The sequence below is a fragment of the Schistocerca gregaria genome, chromosome 7 (assembly GCF_023897955.1).
Source record: "Schistocerca gregaria isolate iqSchGreg1 chromosome 7, iqSchGreg1.2, whole genome shotgun sequence".
NCBI lineage: Eukaryota > Metazoa > Arthropoda > Insecta > Orthoptera > Acrididae > Schistocerca > Schistocerca gregaria.
The window spans coordinates 99,165,638-99,187,281 of NC_064926.1; the positions used below are offsets into that span (position 1 = coordinate 99,165,638).

The following is a 21,644-nucleotide window of genomic DNA, read 5'->3' on the forward strand; positions in this document are numbered from 1 at the left end:
AATTATGATTAAAAGGAAGACACAGTGTTTGACAAGGTTTCATCTTTCTTCAGTCAGAGAGCCTAGTCTATATTACTGTTATCATAAAATCATTGAAATGATCTAGAACTGTGGCTCGACATATTGAAACAACCACAGCTAAAAAGAAAGGTAATGAGTTGCTTGGATGTAAAAATTGAAGAGTACTCTCTGTTGTGGTGGTCAAGTAATTCTATTAAATCCATAAAAGGTGTTATCTGCTGCAACACCATGAATATTAATGCTAGGGAATAACTGAAGGAATCGTGTGGTGAAGCAGTGGCACATGTCTGTAACATTTTGAAGAGGTCAGAGTTGACCTACTATAGGCCTATCTTTTGATTTGACAAACTTGCCAGAGTACATTAAGGTAAGCACTTTCCGTTTAAAAGTGTGGCCATAGGCACCCACTCATTGTGGTGGTGTAAGTGATATTGCCACATAGTGCTAGCAAATAATGATTGGGCAACATGTAGCAGATACTGCCAGGAAACCCAACAAGCCGAAGTCTTGTGCTCGTTTCCAAAATTATGCATCAATTGCACATCGTGAAATTAAATCTGAAAACTATTTCACAAATTGAGAGACGGCACAGGAGAGCTAAGCTACCAAGCAAGTACCTTTTGCTGAGGCAAAACAAAGTTATTCAAAATCATAACTTCCACCCATGTTCATGAGACCCTACACCTCAGCAGTTAAGATGTCTCTTCCCACAGCCAATGTATCCACTCGGGCACTGATTATCATCATAAGCAAAAACAGGGTTTCCCACCGAGGAATGGTCAGTATTCAGGGATAGGACAGAACCAATCATTTGAAACAAGAAACTCTAGTAAAATCTCCAAAATGCGTACCTTAAGTGCTAAGAGCACTTCTTCAGTAGAAGAGATGTGCTTCACAGTAACAAAGATGAACAACTACTCATAGCTCTTGAGGTATGCACTTTAGAGCCCATGTTTACTGGACTATTTTTTTCATGTTTCAGTCAATGCCACCACCTCTCACAATATGGGAAGCAAAGAGCTCACAATAGAAGAGATTTGTTTCACATTATTGAAGATGAAGTAGTGCTCATAGCTCTTAAGGTGTGCATTTTAGAGGCTGTGTTTACTAGACTTTCTTGCTTTGAATAATCGTTCATGTCAAATCACTGAATATATATCCCAGGCGCAATGCAACCAGAGCTTCCACTCTCGTAACGTGCAGATTAGTTATGTAAAACACTGAAGTTACTAAAAAACAGCAAATGACATCACAACAAAGAGCATTGCAAAATGTTGTTGGCCAAAATGGCCATCACTGGCAACAATGCAGCTGAAAGGCAAATGCCAAGCAAATAAACATAAAAGGGCAGGTCAAATGCCATCAAACCATCCCACATTTTTTGTTTACTGACAGGTCAAAAAAGACCCATCCTAAGAAACAACGAGTTCAGTGACTGCATTTGAGATCCAGATGCATTGGACGTCAGATCTAGGAATTCTGAATCCTATAAATGCCATCTTTCCATGTGGAAGCTGTATTCAGCTATGTCTGTGGCTTGTGATTCTACACCTAGATACAGCTGAAACAAGTATTGCATTCAAAATCGCTTTGACGACAAACCGAAGAAAATAGATTATGCCACACATGACAATTTCTCAACTCTTGGAAGCAGGCAATTTTATTTCCCATCTTCAAACCAGAGGAGGATGGAATGAGCTGAAGTAGTTACAGAAGCATTACCTGAATGAGCTGCGTACAAAATACCATGGAGCAAATGATTGGACGTCTCTTGTGATCTGGATAGTAGAGACCAGACAACTATTTAGTTCAAGATATATCGATGCCCCCATTGACAGCGTGACATAACTGAGCCAGAAATACAACAGACTTTCTTATGAAGGCAGCATTTAATTGGAATCTCTTTCCCATAAAGGTGTACTATACTACTTGAAGGCACAGTTTACTCCAATACCCATTAATGAAGTTTTTGTGCTTAGCTGCCTGTATTCATATAGTCCATCTTATCTAAATGAGTATTGCAACTATCAGTATTGCAGTACTCACAGATGGACCCTAGCAGGGCTATTCTGTGGTTTTTCCCAGTCATGGTCCCAAGGTCCAGCAACCAAACAAGCTTACTGTGCTTTTTTTACAAAATTTTGAGGGTCAGTGAAAAATAATGCCTCCTATTTTTTCTTCCTTAAAGTTTCAGTAAAAAACTTGAATTTGGCACTGTTCTGCAAAGCTTCTTCTCCAATCTGCTGCATTAGTAACTGTCGCTCAGTGGCTCAGCATTCATTTGCTGAGCACAGGCGTGGTGACCCCAAGGTTCCTGAGCCGGGGACTGGTAAGTGCCACCGGTCCTCTGTCACTGTAAGCTCCGGGCATACTTCGGCAGCCACCATGTGGCTTGGCGATGGAAAGTTGTGTGTCACAGGGAATGAGGATTGTGGCTTGACCGCCTGGATCGCGAAGATGGTCAAAACATCTATAAAAAGAAAAAAACCTCAATCTCATGGTGTGGTGTGCACTGATGAGATGCATGGCTATTTAGGGGGAACAGTCATCAGCGAGCAACTTCTGGGGAACCTTGCACACCTCAGTTGTAAAAGGTTTACTCAGAAAAACGTGTCTCTATCTGAGAGGGCCCTTATTTCCCTGGCTGCTCAGGGAACCGAGATAGAACCCTTGAAATCATTTTCTTCTCCTCCCAGTGGGAAGGGTGTACCACCTGGGAGTACTCACACCTATTCATCCAAAAGAGTGAAGGAAGCTTACTCTCAAGATAGTAAGAATCAGTGGACTTTAATAACAGGGCTCACAGGGTCATAAATCATAATGTATTTCTGTTGTTTAAGAGGGAGGGGGGGACATTTGGCAGATGTCCCCCTTTTATATCCATAAGGGTTTGGAAGGACTTGCTGGCAGTTTAAAATCTATAAAACGACTGCATAATGACTCCCATTTAGTCGAAATTAGCAGGTCAAAGCAGATGACTCTTCCAAAGAAATCACACAAACTGGGTGAATATGACATCGTTGTTGAGATGCATAAGGGTGCAGTAATGTGCCATGATATCATGGACATGGACATAGCAAAGCTGAATCAAGAATGGGCATCACAGGGGATAGTCGATGTAGGGCAATAAACACGAAGGAATAATGGAGAGACTGAGAAGACAGCCACTTTCATTGTGACATTCAGTTCTTCAGCACTATGTAAACATATTATGGCAAGGTTCCTTCAACTTACAGTTAGGCCTTACATACCAAACCTTATGCAGTGCTATAAATGCCAATGTTTTGGCCATACAACTGTGAGTTGTCGAGGTGAAGTGACCTGTGGGAAGGGTAGAAATCTATTCCATGATGCTGGAACTGACTGTCCATTTCCAGTGATCTACATCAACTGCTCTTGGGAGCCATCTAGTCTGCAGCCAAGACTGCCCTGTGTTTGCCGAGAAACGCAAAATGTAGGAAATAAATGTGACCAAGCAGTGCCTCTATGCCGAAGCCAAAAAAGAATATAAGGTGACGAAACCCCCTATCTTTTCCACTTCGTATTCTTCCATGGTGCAGAGACCTGTTCCCATGGTGAACACTTCGATGCAGATGATGTCCAGCATGCCTGTATCCACCAAACGCATCCGTACTGGCACATGTACATGCTAAGGAAAAAAGAATAAGGACAAAGCAATCCTTGCAGCTGTAACAGGTAAGACCAATACTTCTGCTGTGGGCATCCAGAAGGTGAACAAAAAGCAGAGTGCCTCTCAAAGCCTCCATTCCCCATCATCATCAAAGGGACAGAGTGCAGGGAAAGGATTCTAATGTTCAGGTCAAAATTGGTCCTGGGCACCTTCAGACATCATTCTGGCATGTCTGGCTGATGAGGAGGACATCATGGAGTTAGATGGCTCGAATCCAGGCGGCCCCTTCACTCCTCCTCACTCTACAGGTGCTTCACCCCCACAGTGCAAAGATAGGGGTAAATTAAAACCACGCCAATGAAATGGCTCGCAATACTACAGTGGAACTTGAATGAGTTCAGGACTCGTGTGGAGGAACTCGATATTTTAGCACAGGCATGTGCCTTGGGCTTGTCACAGTGTTTGCCACTAATGCGCACCAATCCTCTGCTCTCCCACTGGCTACTGACCTGCAAGCAGTTGCAGTTGAAATTCATGTGTGTCAGAGGATCACTGTTTGTTCACTGTTTCTCTCTCTGCAGTAGACTCTGAGACTCTCAGAGTTCCCTGACTACTTCTTCTCCGGAGAGACTTCATTGCCCATCATGTCTTGTGTTGCTCAACCTGTACTTGCCCTCGAAGTTGGAATTTGGAGAGCCTCACGACATCTCACAAGCTGTGCATCCTTAGCACGGGTACTCACACTCATTTCTGTCCTGCTAATGAGTCATTCTCAGCCATCGACCTCTCTTTCTGCTCTCCTGTCCCCACAGGCTCTGTTCAGTGGGAGGTCATTGACGACCTTCATTCCAGTGACCACTTCCCACTCTGCATTCACCTACGGGATGGAGCACTACCGTAAGAGAAGCCACCAAAATGAATGGTCGGCTGGGCTACCTGGATGCTGTTCGGCCAGCTGGCTGTGCTTGGACACCATGACGGCATCCGAGGAAGGGTGGACCACATCACACAAGTGATCCATCGTGCTGCTGACTTATCCCATCCCAAAGCCCTCAGGTCATCTTAGGAGGTGGCCTATTCCTTGGTGGACAGATGAGTGCCATTCAGCAATCTGGAACAGATGTGCAGCTCTTTGACAAACTTCAGGGCCTTTCAAGTTGTGAGTGCCAAAGCTCGACACTTCACTGGAGAGAGTAGTAAAAGGTCATGGGAAGCATTCCTGGAGTCCATCAACTGTTCCACTTCTTCAACAAAAGTATGGTTGAGCATTTTGCAAAAACTATTACAATGCAAGCCAAGATCCGGCTTTTCATCTCTGTCATGCGACTGTAGAGAGAGGTAAGTGGGATTTCAGATCCAACTCTTCTGAGCTGCAACTCCCCTTTTCCCATGAGGAAGCTTGAATTGGCACTGTCTCAGACTTGTGACACTGCACTCAGTCAGGGCTAAATCCAGTATTGCATGCTTCAACATTTGCTAGTGACATCAAAGGAAATCCCCTTCAAATGTTTTAATTTCATATGTCAGCCAGGCATCTTCCCCAGTTCATGGAGGAAGGCAGTTCTGATACCTCTGCTCAAACCAGAAAATGATTGGACATATTCCTGTAACTATAGGAGTATCGCCTTAATGAGCTTTGTAGGAAAGAGCCTGGAACAAATGGTTAACCGTCATCTGGTCTGGTTGTTAGTGACCAGGCAATTCTTTAGCGGCTGTCATTGTGGATTGCAGGGATCTCGGTCTTATTGTCAACAACGTGACCTGCTAAAGGCTGCTCTTCAACTGCCTTTCATATGTAAACATTGCTATATTAGCACCTTCTTTGACGTTAGTAAGTCATATGACACTACTTGGAAACACAGTATTCTTAACAACTTCATCAGTGGGGCTTTTATGGTCTTTCCTGTCATAGTGGTTTTTTATGACTCAAGTTGGTGAGACACTCTCAGATCAATTTGAGCTACCCTCTTTGCCATAGCCATAAACAGTATGTCCTGTGTCCTTGGCTGCTAGATCCACATTTTCATTCCCCACAATTCCCATGTGCCCAGGTATCCAGCAGAAAGATACCTCCTTCACCAGTTGTTGTAGTTGGAGGGCGACATTGTGGATCGTCTGGACTACTTTATGTTCTGGGTACAAACAATTCAGAGAATGGAGGGGACTCGGAGCATCAGAATGGACAAGAAATTTAGCACTGGAAAAATGTCTCAGCTTGCTCCAGTGACCACATGATTGTGTTTTAATTCCTCATCCAAGGCAGTAAAGTCTTGAAGCAGTCGAACCTTGAGGACAAGGCAGATGGACCTTGGGGACATGATATGAGAAAACAACAGAGCTACCAACAGAATTCCCCCATTTTGATCCATCCATAAAAATAGCTACATTGTTTTGGTGTTCAGATAAAATGGCAAAAAATATTGCATTAAAAAAGTAGCAGGAGTGCAGTCTCTCCTGTAATGCACCAGATCTAAAATTACTCTGACCTCTCCAGTTACCAGGGTGGAGGATGGTTAAAACTTTATATTTAGTGTCATACTTGCTCCACACCAAATGATTCCAGCACACACAGAAGCAGGGAAATTAGAAGTAATTTTGCTTGAGAATTCAAGGAAATAAATTAGCAGATTATCAGCCAAGGAGGTAGGCATTGATAATTGGTGGTTAAGCCCCTCATCCTCCTATATTATCACTTTGCTGTTGTAGTATTGAGTCCCGTGTAGATGGAATGAAGAGTGACTGATAATAAACTGCTGCTAGTAAAGCCAACATTTCTGGTATGGTGCACCACCTCCTGGCCACAGAATGTAAATGATGTCCTTCTCATCCATCACTATGTAGGACACAGTCTGGTAACATGTAGCTCCTTGCACCAGTAAGAAGACTTAGAGAATCGCACTGCACTCGCATTCAGGAGGACAAAGGCCCAAATCGACATCTGTCCATCTAGATTTAGGTTTTCCATGATTTTTCTAAATCATGTCAGGCAAATGCCATTATGGTTCCTTTGAAAGTGCACAGCTTTTCCTCCCCTATCCTTGTAATTGTTATAACTCACAACATAAAAGAAACATGAGGCAACATCTCCAGAACAAGTACATTTAGTGATTTCACAGGCCAAGTTAACAACAGATACAGTGCTTGGTATGACCCATGACAAGTCCACTACAGTACAGTTTTAGATGGATAGTGAATGGCAGATGAGTGAGAACAGACTGACAGTGTGTGCTGGAAGGCATCTGTGCTGCTATTGTGCATGTTTGCTCAGATGCGGTGTCTCAACCTGGCAGCCATACTTTTGTCACACCAGATGCAGAATGGCTGTTGCATCATACATTACCACCGTACAATGACAGCTGATGGTGGATACGTCAGCTGGTGCCCAACATCTTTGTAGCAGCCATTGAGTTACCACAGAATGTCAGTAGGACATTGAAGTTGATGCAAGATGGGAGCAAATAGTAATGGTAAAGTTCTTAGCTTGCATAAAAACTCGTGTTTTGACAGGGAAAAGTGTAAAAAATGTGGAAAAGTACTAAAAACTGGAATCATGTGCAAGGATGGATTCATCCGTTTGGGGTGTGTTGAGGTTTATGGGCGCTAAACAGCGTAGTCATCAGCGGATTCATCCGTGAAAGAAAATAATGAATTTATAACATGCTGGAACTGTAGTGAGTGCTGCGTTAAGAACTCAGATAACTATCATAAAGCAAAAATTTGTGACTGTAGCTGTGAATTATCTGCACTACTTGGCAATATGGTAAGTGAAATCCAGAGGCTAAAGGCTGAAGTTACTCTCTTAAATAAGAAGGTGTTTGAATTTGAACAACAGCACATGATGAACAACTGTAGGCCTAAACTGAAAACCAAGGAAAGCTTTCCTGTCATCATTACTCAAAACAGATTTCAAATTCTCGACGAAATAGTGGAACAAGAACAAGTTCAGTCCGTGCAAACTTAAGTTCAAAAAACACCAAGTCCCAAACTCGTGTGCAAAATGTGAAACTGAACGTAAACAAACCGTCCAAGGAAATGGATTCTGTGAAAGTACATGCAAGAAATCGTCCCTAGAGAAAAACAGAAGAAACGACGACAATCAGAAACACAAGCAGGGCCGGATTCTATTATATGGAGACAGCCATGGACGTGAAATAGTGCAAAACATTGCAAATATGCAAGACAACTTTGCAGCTGTAGGCCACGTCCAGCCTTGAGCCCTTCTTTCTACTGTGGTGAAGCTGTGCATGCAGGATTGTGACTCCTTCTCATCCAATGACTGTGTTGTCATTATGGGAGGTTCATATGATGTAGGAAGAAATCAAGCAAATGATGCAATTAGACATATGAAAATGGTACTGGGTAAGTTAAATGAAACCAAAACAATTGTTGTCAACATCCCACAGAGGCATGATCTTATGAAAAAGTCTATTCTGGACGGGGAAGTTCATAAAACAAATTATAGGATTAAAGCTCTATGTAGTAAATTTCAGAATGTGTTTCTAGTAGATGTCAGCTATCTAGAAAGGGAGCTGCACACATCTCATCGTCTGCACATGAACAAAAGAGGCAAAAAGATTGTTAGTAGCAACATTATTGAGGAAGTCAGGCGACATTGTTCACAAAATGATGAAAATAAGTCCATTGTCATGGGGTGGTACAACCCACCTCAACAAAATCTGCCACAAAACCAACCACCGCTGGAAAGCCAGGGAAACTTGTGTGATATTTGCAACCATTAGCAATATAACATGGAAATAACATACTCTTCTTGGCACTGTCTTGGCTTCACAGTTTATATTCCTTTCTGTCTTAAAAGTAATATAAAATTCATATTATCTTCATTCTTATAAAATCTGTAAATTTGTTCTTTGTACTTTTCATACATCCATTGCATTTAACGACTCTCAAGGTATGCTCATTTATGCTTATATTAAACTTGTATGTACTAATATTTTGATTTTGTATTCACAGACCTGTTCTAAGGCCTGTTGTAAATATTTTTTCTATGTTTGAGCTTCATTTCAGAATGCTCCTTGGTATCCACGTGCTGCACTCTCCAGTCATCTGCCACCTCCCTCCAACCCCCCCCCCCCCCCCAACCCCCTCCTCCCTCCTCCATTACTTTTGAGAAGACTCACTTGTCGGTACATCCTGAAGGTTATTATCTGTGTAATTTTTACCTACAATTTTAATATTCTTTTTGTGTTTGCAGCAAATTGTGAATATTTTCCACTCTGTATGCATTTTCCTCTGTTTTTCTTAGTTTTTCAATGGTGTTGCGATTTTTGATATTAATAATTATCTTTCAGATCTAGATATTAAACTTTGATATCATATACCCCTTTTACATAAAGCGTTCTTGACCTCTTTCTCTGTTGGTAGTCTCCAATAATCTTCATAAAAATTTCCATGTTTGCTACATTCTTCTAAACTTTCCTCATTCCTCCTCCTGTTGTTACTATTTGAGTGTCTCTGTCATGTTGTTCCACATACTTATTTTTATATCCAACTAATTATGTGGATGTACTATGTCCAGCACACCATTTTCACTGTATCACAGTATTAGATCATAGCCTTGGACTGTAAACAGGAAAATTGTGTAGTGCTGCAATAACTTTCACACCCATGTAATGCTTGATTCATTGCAAGTTTCCCATTGCATGTGCCCAGTTACCATCCCCAACCCCCCCCCCCCCCCCCCCAAAAAAAATAAATAAATAAATAAATAAAAAATAAAACTTTCTTATATACTAGTAAAAGAATTTCCTTTTACAGAAATCACAGTTTTTTCTGTTTGACAGAAAATAAACGTAGTTTACATTGTTGTAATTTAGTAAATCTTCATCTAACGTAACAATCTGTTTCAACAAAGAAACCTACTGTATTTGTGTAAGACAGGCTGTGTAATGTTCCAAAATATAAAACAGTGTTTGCTCACTGAGGTCATGTGACCAAGGCAAGGTGATCAAAGCAAGGCAGTAACCAATTTTTTGCAATGTTTCACTTCTGGTTTTACACACTGCACAATGTCTGTAGGTTCACAATGTCCTTTCCTCCATAGAGCATTTTGCTCAGTTCCTTAAACTGACAATGCAGATATCTTTAAACATTTCCTTGTAAAGTTATTTATGGCTTTATATTCAATAGTAAACGCATGACAGCATTTTTAAATTTAAAAAAAAAAAAAAAAAAAAAAAAAAAAAAAAAAAAAAAAAAAAAAAAGAAGAAGAAGAAGAAGCTTTGCAGTCACCTTTTTATATTACAGGCCTTTAGTTAACACTGAGTTACCAGCATTGTGTGTGTCTAACTATAATGCTGAATTGCCAGTTAGATAGGAGCACATCTTTCTTTGTTATTAATCCTCATTATTATATCTTTACAACTGAAACTGTTCTTTTCCCAGGTCATGGGAAATGTGGAGTAGCTGTTGTGCGTGTGTCAGGACCCAAGGCAAAAGAAGTTTTCCACAAAATGGCTGGTCTTTCAGATCCAAAACCTCGTCTTGCAACACTCCGAAAAATTTGGGATCCAGTGACAAAGGAAATGCTTGACAGAGGCCTTGTCATATGGTTTCCAGGTAATCAAAGAATTTTCTTTTCATCATTTATAAACGTTGCAAATTTTCCTGCTGTATCATTGTGAATCCATATGAGATGTGTGTGTGAGAGTAGGAAGATATTGTCCATTAAACTAACAATCTTCCATTGGTCAGTACACCACTCTATGCATTAGTATACTCTATGCAAACATTCCATCCTGCAATGCGTTGCACTGACTGTTACACATACTTCTGGCCACATTGCTTGCATGTGACATTTAAGGAGACTTCTAAATTAAGTATATAATAGGGTGACCAGATTTTCCACATGAAAAAAAGGGACATTTGCGAAAAATTAGGATAAAAATGGAACAGTAGACAAACAGAAAATATTCTGCATATGTGACTGCATCACTTTACTAAAATAAATAAAAACTAAAGTTTATACACATAAAAAGATGTATATTTTAAGAAGACACACCAAACATACTTGTAATGGCACTGCATCATATGATTAATCATTTTTTTTCCAAAAACTGATTATCATCCTTTGACAGAATTATTTCTAGCAAATGAACACTAATGTAGACCGTTTAGCTGCTGTATCTGAAACACTGATGCTAGCTGTGTACTTGTCAGAAGATCTAATATCTTTCAAAAACTTTGAATTGGTTCTGCATAGCACTGAACACATTGACTAGACAACAGTAATACAGGTTAAAGAATAAGCCGAGCACTCGTTGGCAATCGCTTAAATAATACTCTTTTCTTGGCGCACTAGAACATGCCTAGGGGCTGACCCTGGTGGCTTCTATTAGCAAACATGTGAACTGTATGGTTATGCTGTCTTTGAAATCATGCACGTCATGAGTGAAGATACATCACTCATGCCTTCTAGGGGGTGGGAAAAACACATACATACATAAAAACACTAGTCACAGGAAAATACATGGTACACATAATGTACAGGTAAGAAAAAAACCATTGCTACCCAAAAAGCTCCAGTATCATGAAAAAAAAAAAAAAAAACAATTATCTCACAAGGAACTGAGATTGAAGGTCATGGAAAACACCAATGATGGCACTGACGTTTATTTATCATCCGCTGATGGCAGCTGCTGCAGCATGTGGTGGGTAGGCACTGGCGATAGGGCTGAAAGTGATGAGGGTATGATTTGGCACTCCACCCCCCCCCCCCTCTCATGAGAGGCTGTAGGGCAGGACTGGGGACGGTATCTACATAGCGGTCAGCACCAGAGGTGTCAGCGGGAGCCACACAGGACCAGCAACAGAGGCGGCGGCAGCGTCAGGTGCAGCGGGAGCTGCACAGGTGATGGCGATCAAGGAGTGGGAGCAGAGGCAGGAGCTCTAGAGTGTCATCTGCCAGGCAATGATCCCTGCTATGGCACGAACTGGACCATCTATGACACAGGAACAGACATTGGTGGAGGCAGGGGAGGCGGTGGGCCCTCCAGAGCAGACCCCACCGTGCACATCTGCAGCTGGTCGAAGCAATGGGATGTCTGCCTGTCAGGAGTGTGTACAATGCTCAGTGATGGCAGGAACCCAGTTCAGTGGCTGAAAACACAAGCCCAGACAGGCGCACCTGGATGGAACTGACGGGCAGCCAGCGACGCCAACAGACACGACACTGGATGCAGTAGGTGGATGAGGGTTTGTGGTTGGCATCCGTGTGGCATGTCCACCAGGCTCTTGTTCCCCACCAGAGTTAAATGATACAAACTCGTGAAAAGGTCTAAAGCAGTTTCAGGGGACCTGCCGGGTACATACTTCCACATCTGAGTTTTAAACAGTCAAACCATGTGGTCATCCTCATCATTAGATTGATAATGAAACAGGGAAGCTGTGAAATGGTGAACACCACCAGCCTGGCAAAAAGATACAATTGCAAAAATTGTAGACAGGGCCAAAATAGCAGCTGCTGCAGACATGGAGTGACAATGCACCACGTTGGGAAACTTGGAATAGGCAGCCACTACTATGATACGTTACTGATTTAGGAAGAGCACTGCAAAAGAATTCCATGAAACACAAAAAGGCAGTGCTGGAGGGAGAAATAATTACGCAATGCATCGGAGGCACTTCCCAGGTGTTTTTGTGGCCAATCTTGGTGCACAGTAGAGAGGACCCAACAAAGCAGGAACAGTGGCAAAGGCCGATGCTATCATGGCGCTAGTGATGGGAAAACCATTGACTGTGTTCTGGTTTGACTGTGTTCTGGTTCTCAATATCTGAATAGAAACAAAGCAATTCATCGTGATTGAATACCAGGTCCGGGACTATTGGAAAATGAAATAAGACATGGGTGTTGGCATGTTCGGCATCAGCCAGTAATAGATCCGATAATGGTAACAGAAGAGGAAGAGAGCCCACCACTGCAATCAATGTGCTGCCTTGCCCAGTACGCAAGCCGAAGAGTTGAAAAGAGCAACCAACAGCTTGTGATCCATGATTAAATGGAACTTAGAACCACATAAGAAGATGTGAAATTTCTTGAAGAGAAACCTCAAAACCTAGATACTCAATTGACGTGTGCAAGAACCTGTAACAGTGATATTGTCAAGGAAATTGATGCAACCAGGCACAGAGGCTGTCAGCTGCTCTAAAAAACACTGAAAAGTTGTGGGCAATCTAGTGTTGATATGGGTATAGGCCAGAACGTGTACTGACAGTGAGGAGATGCCTAGATAAAGGGGAACTGGAGGTACACTCCTGACAAATTAATCTTGGACAAACATTGGCCACTCGATAATTTTGTGAGCAGCTCATCATGGCAGGGCAAAGGGTATGTATCTACCATGGAGTGTGCATTAATCATGACACTGAAGTCATCGCAGATGTGAAGCTTACCCATTGGCTTCTTAATGATGACCAGTGGTGCAGGCCATTCTCTGAAAAAAATAGGCCGAATGACATCGAGCGATGTCAGACAGTCTAATTCAATCTTGAAAGAGTCATGCAGCACAACAGGCACGTGCCACGCCCGAAAAAAAAATGGGGCAGGTAGATTCTTTTATTGTAATGTGGGCCTGAAAAACAGTAGCACAACTGATCACAGGGGAAAACAAAGATGAAAACTAAGGGCAGATGGAATCCAGATGCTGATATGGAACTTGATATGGTACAAAATTTATTTCTTCAGCAATGAAGAAGCTGAAAGCATTATACCTGAACAGATCTGCAGTATGGGAATGATCCACAACAAGGAAGGTGAGAAAGCGAACAACAGATTTGTAAGAGACAGGAGTGGAGAACCGACCTAGGATTGGAACCTGCTGTTTATTGTAGCTAACCAACTTCCATGAAACCCTTGGGAGAGAAGAGGAGTCCAAGTCCATGTATATTTGTGAGTTTACTAATGTCACTGCAGCTATTTTGTCCACTTGCATTTTTAGCAGTTTATGAAACACAGCCAAGTCAATAAACAATTTGTTCCAGGAGACAGTCATTGTAGAGATTGTGTCCATCAGTGCTACTGTGTCCACCATGTTTGAAGAGATGTTACACAGTGATGCAGTGTGGCCTTTCTCTTGACACTTGTTGCAAACAACCCAAACTTAGGGCAAGCAGTGCACTCATGTTGGACAAAGCAGCATGGGCAAGACAGAAGGGAGGGCATGCAGCCTCTGTTGTGATGCAGCCTGTTGCTGGTGTGGCCATAACCAATGCTGCCCCATGTGATGTTGAGTCAAAGGTTGTACTGCTGTGATGGCTTCCCCATCATCCTGAACAGGTGCAGCGTTCCTAACATGGGTCAACTGAGCAGCTTCCAATATCTCTCTCCACGAAGCAATCTGATCGCCCACGGCCCATGACACTTCAAAGGACTGTGCTACATTAAGCACTTCCATAAGCATTTGATTCTCAGATTGAAGTGCATTTTTGCATACTTCCCTATCTGGGGCCAGATGAATAATATAATCACACACCATGTTATCAGCATGGGCTTTGTGATGAGTACAGCAGCTCAACCTATGTAATTCTGTAGCCCAATCTTTCTAAGACTGGTTTGGGTGTTTATGGCAGTGGTAAAATTCTACGCTTTTCAGAATCCTGTGTTCTATCACAGTAATATGTTCAGAGTAGCTTTGGCATTTCATCAAATGATAAGCTGGTCAGGTCTTCCAAAGGCACAAATTGGCACAACAGCTGATAAATGCGCAGCAAAAGCCAGGAAAGAAAGAAAGCTGACATAGGTTTGCACTGCCCACACGAAAAACCTGGAAATGATGGTGTAACTGTAGGAGCCCCAATCTTCAGCAGATTCATCACATGCCAGAAAGGATGGCAGGTACACTGAAGGGAGAGTAACCTGCCTTGAACACACAAAGCCACCTGACTGAGAGCATTGGTGAGAATCTGCCATTGTTCCGTGAAAGCTTGCTGCTAAGCAATGATAAGTTAGAGCACTTCTTCCATTAAGATGTTTGTTGGGTAACTTAGCACTCACATGGGAACACGTGGAGAAAATGTACACCTCACTCCTGACCAAGTTTGCTACAGCAAGAACAAACATGATTGATGGAATGTATTAATTTATAGAGCAACATATAAGATACAGTTTGTGTGTAACACTGAACACATTGACTGGACAACGTTAATACTGGTTAAAGAATTGGCCAAGCACTCATTTGTGATTGCTTAAGTAATACTATTACCTTGGCAGTTCACCAGAGTGTGCCAGGGAGGCCAACCCAGGGTGCCTCTATAAGTGGGCGTATGAACTGTATGGATGCACGATCTCTGAAGTCGTGCTTTTCGTGAGTGGAGGTACATCACTACGTATGGATATGTGTTAACCACTTAGCTACCTCTGAGTGTGACTGGCTTTCCATTGTAGTTTGGTAAGTTAGTGGTTAATTGATATCATTCAGTCAGCTTTGGTACCCCAGCTATCTTCTCTCACAATGTGAATAATAGGGCAGTTGCTTGAGTTGTTGGGCCACTCATGTTGTAGCATTTACTAGTAACCTAGTGCCTTTAGCTGCTGCAACAAATGCTCTAGGCAGATCACACAGTATTTACTATTAAAATTATCTGTAGACTTCAGAATCCCGTACATGTAAGTACTAGATGTACATTGACAGTAAAGACATGTGGTATGGGTAACATGTGCATATTCTGGGCAGTAACTCTTTAAATGCAGTGAGAGAAATCTCACCAATGCAAGTGCAACAGGACAGCTTGCAAGCACTGGGATAATCATTTGAGATGTCTTGTTCAAATGGTATCCAAGCACTGTTTGGGTCTCTAATGAAGCCCCTGAGCAGGCCAAACAACATTTGTGTCTGAAGTTGCCTGTGGACAGCTTTATCTCACATGTGATAGTAACAGGCATAAACTAACAGTAGGTATATGTTCGAGAGGTAACATTTAACAATATTTGGTAGGAGTAGTCAAATACGGGGGCAGAAATCTCTCAGCACACAAGCACTGCACGTACTGTCTGAGCGACTGGGGTATCTTGACCTCAGCAGCAGGTAGGTCTTCCCATTGTGAACCCAATTTCTGTATGCAGTATACAGATGCTTTGACAGCATCACCTCTTACACGCAAAGCAATAGCTTCCATCCTAATCTCACCTATGTAGTGGTCTTACATCACTGTCAACAGTAAAATGCTGACAGCTCCATGTAATGATAAATGCTGATTCTGTTCTTTAAGTTTTACTGGTTTGTGTTGTCTCTCACTCATTGTTTCAGACATTAATATTCATTGCAGTGTCTCTTTATTATTGTTGTCTTAATATGTTCAGTTGAGCTCATTGTTAATCTGATATATCTCTCTATTCGAAGGACCACGAAGCTTCACAGGTGAAGACTCATGCGAGTTGCAAGTACATGGAGGACCAGCTGTAGTTGCTGCTATTTTTAATGCACTCTCTAAAATCCCTGGCTTTCGTCCAGCAGAAGCAGGTAAAAATACTCTTGTCACTGATAACTACCTATAAGTAACTGTTATGGATTACTTGTTTACTAGTAACAGTTATGTTTATAAATGTTATTTGAATGCCATGACAACTTTTAAATACCATATTTACTCGAATGTAAGCCACACTTTTTTTCCAGTTTTTGTAATCCAAAAAACCGCCTGCAGCTTAGAATCAAGAGCAAAGTAAGCAGAAGTTCTGAAAAATGTTGGTAGGTACCGCCACAACTAACTCCTGCCGTCGAATATATGTAGCGCTACACAGGCATGCTTTGCAGGCACAAAGATAAATACTGGCGCCAAAGCCTCTGCGTCAGTAAATAAATTTAAAAAAAGGTGAAGACGAGCTTTTTTCTCCGCCCCAAGTTTCGACCAATGCATTTTCATACATTATCCAACGAAGCAAATACAAATTCTGTATTGTTCATCTTCGAATGTAGCAGCCTTTCAATGTACTACGAAAATCCGACTGGCAAGACTGTTTGGGATGTTTGTCAATATGGCCAACTCTACGTTCTGAATTTTTTCCTACCCATGACAAGTGAATTGTGAATCTCATGCAGCATTCTCTTCACCATAAGAATAATACAAATGTAAACATTTTGCCATGTATTCTTTCATGTTTGCTGCTATCTCATTTAAATCCTGTTTGCCTAATAAACTACAAAACTAGAGTGAGACAACAGCAAACACAAAAGAATATACATATATGTCATGTTTATATTCATATTATTCTTATGTCGAATAATGATACAGTCAGAAATGAAGCACGGCAACTGACTAGGTTTTTGAAATCTAAGATTACTCTAATTTCTATGCAGAATGTAATGTGCTAAAGAGGCGTCTGCAGAGATTTTCAAACGGAGAGAAATTTTCACTAAACTCTCGTTCAGAACATGCACAGTCTATTATTTGGTTCTCGTTTATCATTATAAAAGAAAGCAACAGTGTAAGTAACAACAAATAGCAGTCTCCTGCCACTGTTTCGCTAATGAGAAAATTTCTCTCATCATCAGAATGCAAAAAAAAAATGCTTAACACAGTACAATAATACATTTTCAGCTTAGAGTGACGTAAACACCTATAACAAAGAGAACGGCACTTATCTGATCAAAGACAAATAAACAATCAATTCAAACCAGACGAAGCACGTGAAAAAGGAAGGGTAGCCATATAAATACGGACAGAGCGCCTGACGCATAGCAATGGCTACATGGTAAAGCTTAATAGCTAAGCTTACGACTCAAACCAAACTGCTGTAACTGTATCGTCATTCATTCGACCTAAATTGTTTCTCATATTACAATGGACGAACTTTGTTTTGATTTGAAGGTGTGGTCTAAAACTTTTCTCTCCCCTTGAATTTCGAGTCTCAAATTTCAGGTGCGGCTTAGATTCAGGATTTTATTTTTTTTTATCACTTGATTTCGAGTCTCATTTTTCAAATGTGGCTTAGATTCGAGTAAATATGGTAGTGTATAACTTAAGAACAAGTAGTGAGGACCAAGACTGTTGAGTTCAGCATAGGAGTTCATGTCCATAAAAGTACAATTTCCTGCTATGTGCACAGTACCACAACACACATTGCTCTCTGACTCCTGCTGCTTGTCATCTGGATTCACTGACCAATAGGGCTCAATGCAATGACCACCAACATCAGCACAGATATGGTACATCTTACCATGCACTGGTACACGCAGTCACCAGTCACTGGTCCTCCAGCATCCACCACAGCCATAACTCGTGCCCACAGTCTTCCACAAATGCCACAGAGGTTCATAATTCAAGGATTTAGGTTAGACTAGCAGGTTCAAGTTGGGCAAATGTCCAGGCCAAGCAATCAGGCCACCAGAACCTGTCCACTGTTGCGCAAATTTTTGGTCCAGATGATCTTGGACTGCTTATGAAAAATGAGGTGGTGTGCCTTCATGCTGGAATCACATGCTTTGATGTCCATGCAGTAGAACATCTTCCTGGATTCCATGCAATACACCATCAAGGAACTGCAAGTACATGGCATCAGTGAGATGTGGTGGAGGAAGGTATGGTTCAGTCATGTGTCCATCCAGGAACTCTGCCCGAATGTCAGATCGTATTGTTCCTGAAACCCATTCAGGCACACAACACACATGATTTTGTCAGCCCACACAACTGTTTTGGGGAGTGAGAAAACCTTCCCTGGAAAAGTTGGCTTCATCTGTGAAAAAGATCCCCCATCAGAAGTCAGGTTCATCCTCACAGTGTTGCAAGAACCACCTGCAGAAATTGGCTCATGAAGCAAAATCCTGTGGCTGCATTGCCTGTACCTTCTAAGGGTTGGGTGTAGCTGCTGCTCATGCATAAATGCACCAAACAATTTGGTGATCCACATTCAGTCTACCTGCTACGTTTCTTGTAGTAGTCATCAGGTCCTCCTCCACAGCATAGAGCACAACCTCTTCAAACTCAGGTGTGTGGAGCACCACAGTTGGCCCTGCTGGTGGGGAATGCACCCATTTCTGAGGCCTGCTGTTACACTGTAGCAAATAATGAGTTCAAAGGTGCCCGGTGATGTGGAAAATGCTACGCATATAATTGGCAAGCAGCCCTTTCATTGCACTGAGCTTCACCTTACGATAACATCATATCAGCATATTCTGCAGATATGTAATTCACCATGGTCAACAGCAACACTTTAACAGTCAATTGTATGAACAGCTTGCAATCTGCACTTTAGCAAATGATTACTGCTACTGTAGTACAGTATGAGGAAGACTACAAGCACAACAGCAAGTAGAAGCCTCTCAGGTCAGATCACAAACTCAAGTGATTGGCTTGTAAACAAAGGTGTGGTGGGCATGGAATGTCACATGTTCAATAAATGACATACATAATGGTCTAGTCAGTGCCGCAAAAGATCTAAACATGTGTTTGTGATATTTTGCATTTACAGATAAACAGCACTTCTCTAGATATAAGTTCCTATGCTAAATTTAACCATCTTGGCGCCCACTACAAGTATTCAATGACTATATATGGAATGTTGTTACACCTGGTATAGTCATCTTATGTAATACATTATCTAATGGGCAATCAAAAAGTCAGTATAAATTTGTAAACTTAATAAACCACTGAATAATGTAGATATAGAGGTAAAAATTGACACACATGCTTGGAATGACATAGGGTTTTATTATTAAAACAAAAAAGAAAAAAAGGAAAAGAAAATAAAAAGGTTCACAAAATGTCAAAATGTCCGACAGATGGCGCTGGACAGCAAAACGTCAGTGACTGCTCATGACAATCATTTATAAAAGGAGCTGTAATGAGAGAGAGAATCAGATGCACCAGCGGTTGCAGCATGTTGATGTTACCTGAAAAGGCGCTTTTAGTGAAGCTGTATTATCAGAATGGGGAATGTGCTAGTTCAACATTATGATCCTATCACCATAGGAAGGGGATTCGAACGGGTAAAGGTCCATTGACAAATGCAGCTGTAGCGAGAATGATTTTGAAGTTCGAAGCCACGGGTTGTTTAGACGATAGACCCCTTAGTGGCTGACTGAGCACAAGGCGTAATGCTGCTGAGACAGTTCAGGAAGGAATGGAGACTGTAGCGGGTTCGTCTATGCACGGGGAAATCAGCCCTCGTACAGTCGCACGTTGCACCGGCATTCCATACACTACTGTTTGGTTGGCACTTAGGCATACCCTCTGATGTTATCTGTACAAAATCCATCGGCATCATGAACTGTTACATGGCTATTTAGTGAAGTGGAGGGCATTTGTGGTGTGGATGTTTCAAAAGATGGCGGACGATGACAATTGGTTGAGTGACGTGTTGTGGACTGACAAAGCTCATTTCACACTCCGAGGGTCTATCAACGCCCAAAACTGCAGAATTTGGGCTACCAAAAATCCTAGAACTGTCGTGGAAACTCCATTGTACGATGAGAAAGTCACGGTATGGGTTGGATTTACCACATCTACCATTATCGGGCCTTTTTTCTTCGAGAAAATGTGTGATTCTGGTTTTGTTCTGTAACTGCTACCGTGATGGGTGAGAGGTACGCCAATATGTTACAGAATCACATCATCCCCAGCCTGGCTGATAAACACCTGCTGGAACGTACGATGTTTATGCAGGATGGCGCTCCACCCCATATTGCTAGACGCATGAAAGACCTCTTGTAAGCGTCGTTTGGTGATGATCGTGTGCTCAGCTGCCACTTTTGTCATGCTTAGCCCCCCAGGTCCCCATACCTTAGTCTGTGGATTATTGGCTTTGGGGTTACCTGAAGTCGGAAGTGTATGATGATCGACCGACATCTCTAGGGATGCTGAAAGACAACATCCGACACCAATGCCTCACCATAACTCCGGACATGCTTTACAGCACTGTTCACAACATTATTCCTCAACTACAGCTATTGTTGAATAATGATGGTGGACATATTGAGCATTTCCTGTAAAGAACTTTGCTTTGTCTTACTTTTTTATGCTAATTATTGCTATTCTGATCAGTGAAGCACCATCTGTTGGACATTTGTTGAACTTTTGTATTTTTTGGTTCTAATAAAACCCCATGTCCTTCCAAGCATGTGTGTCAATTTATACCTCTCTATCTACATTATTCCGTGATTTATTCAGTTTTCAGATTTATACTTACTTTTTGATCACCCAGTATATTTAATGAGAAGTAGTAATAGTAATGACATATTGGTAACTGACATATGTAGAGTGTTTAAATAGTGAAGTTCTGGAGGGAATAAGAAAGTTTTGGCGTGAAATCAGAAGGAGAATCAGGGAGAGCATCATGTGTCAGGAGACAGGTATTTGGTGAGTCTAAGGTACTGGAGTAGACATATTTTTAAGGCAGCAGTGATATGACAGCCGCAGTAAAAAGTTTGTAGATCTTGAAAGAGGGAGAGAAGCTTAGGATCAGTTCTAGGAATTCATGACTAATACAACAGAATATTCATAATACACTCCTGGAAATTGAAATAAGAACACCGTGAATTCATTGTCCCAGGAAGGGGAAACTTTATTGCCACATTCCTGGGGTCAAATACATCACATGATCACACTGACAGAACCACAGGCACATAGACACAGGCAACAGAGCATGCACAATGTCGGCACTAGTACAGTGTATATCCGCCTTTCGCAGCAATTCAGGCTGCTATTCTCCCATGTAGACGATCGTAGAGATTCTGGATGTAGTCCTGTGGAACGGCTTGCCATGCCATTTCCACCTGGCACCTCAGTTGGACCAGCGTTCGTGCTGGACATGCAGACCGCGTGAGACGACGCTTCATCCAGTCCCAAACATGCTCAATGGGGGACAGATCCGGAGATCTTGCTGGCCAGGGTAGTTGACTTACACCTTCTAGAGCACGTTGGGTGGCACGGGATACATGCGGACGTGCATTGTCCTGTTGGAACAGAAAGTTCCCTTGCCGGTCTAGGAATGGTAGAACGATGGGTTCGATGACGGTTTGGATGTACCGTGCACTATTCAGTGTC

At 41.9% G+C, this 21,644-nt stretch overlaps 1 protein-coding gene across 3 annotated transcripts in view; it reads left to right on the forward strand.

The window, feature by feature from the left end:
- LOC126281864 (tRNA modification GTPase GTPBP3, mitochondrial) overlaps positions 1-21,644 on the forward strand; it is a 120,926-nt gene that overhangs the window by 10,606 nt on the left and 88,676 nt on the right. For all 3 annotated transcript variants that reach the window (XM_049981133.1, XM_049981131.1, XM_049981134.1), the window contains exons 2-3: positions 10,056-10,229; positions 16,007-16,126. In XM_049981133.1, the coding sequence (XP_049837090.1) occupies positions 10,056-10,229; positions 16,007-16,126 (294 nt within the window). The remainder of the gene's footprint in view (positions 1-10,055; positions 10,230-16,006; positions 16,127-21,644) is intronic.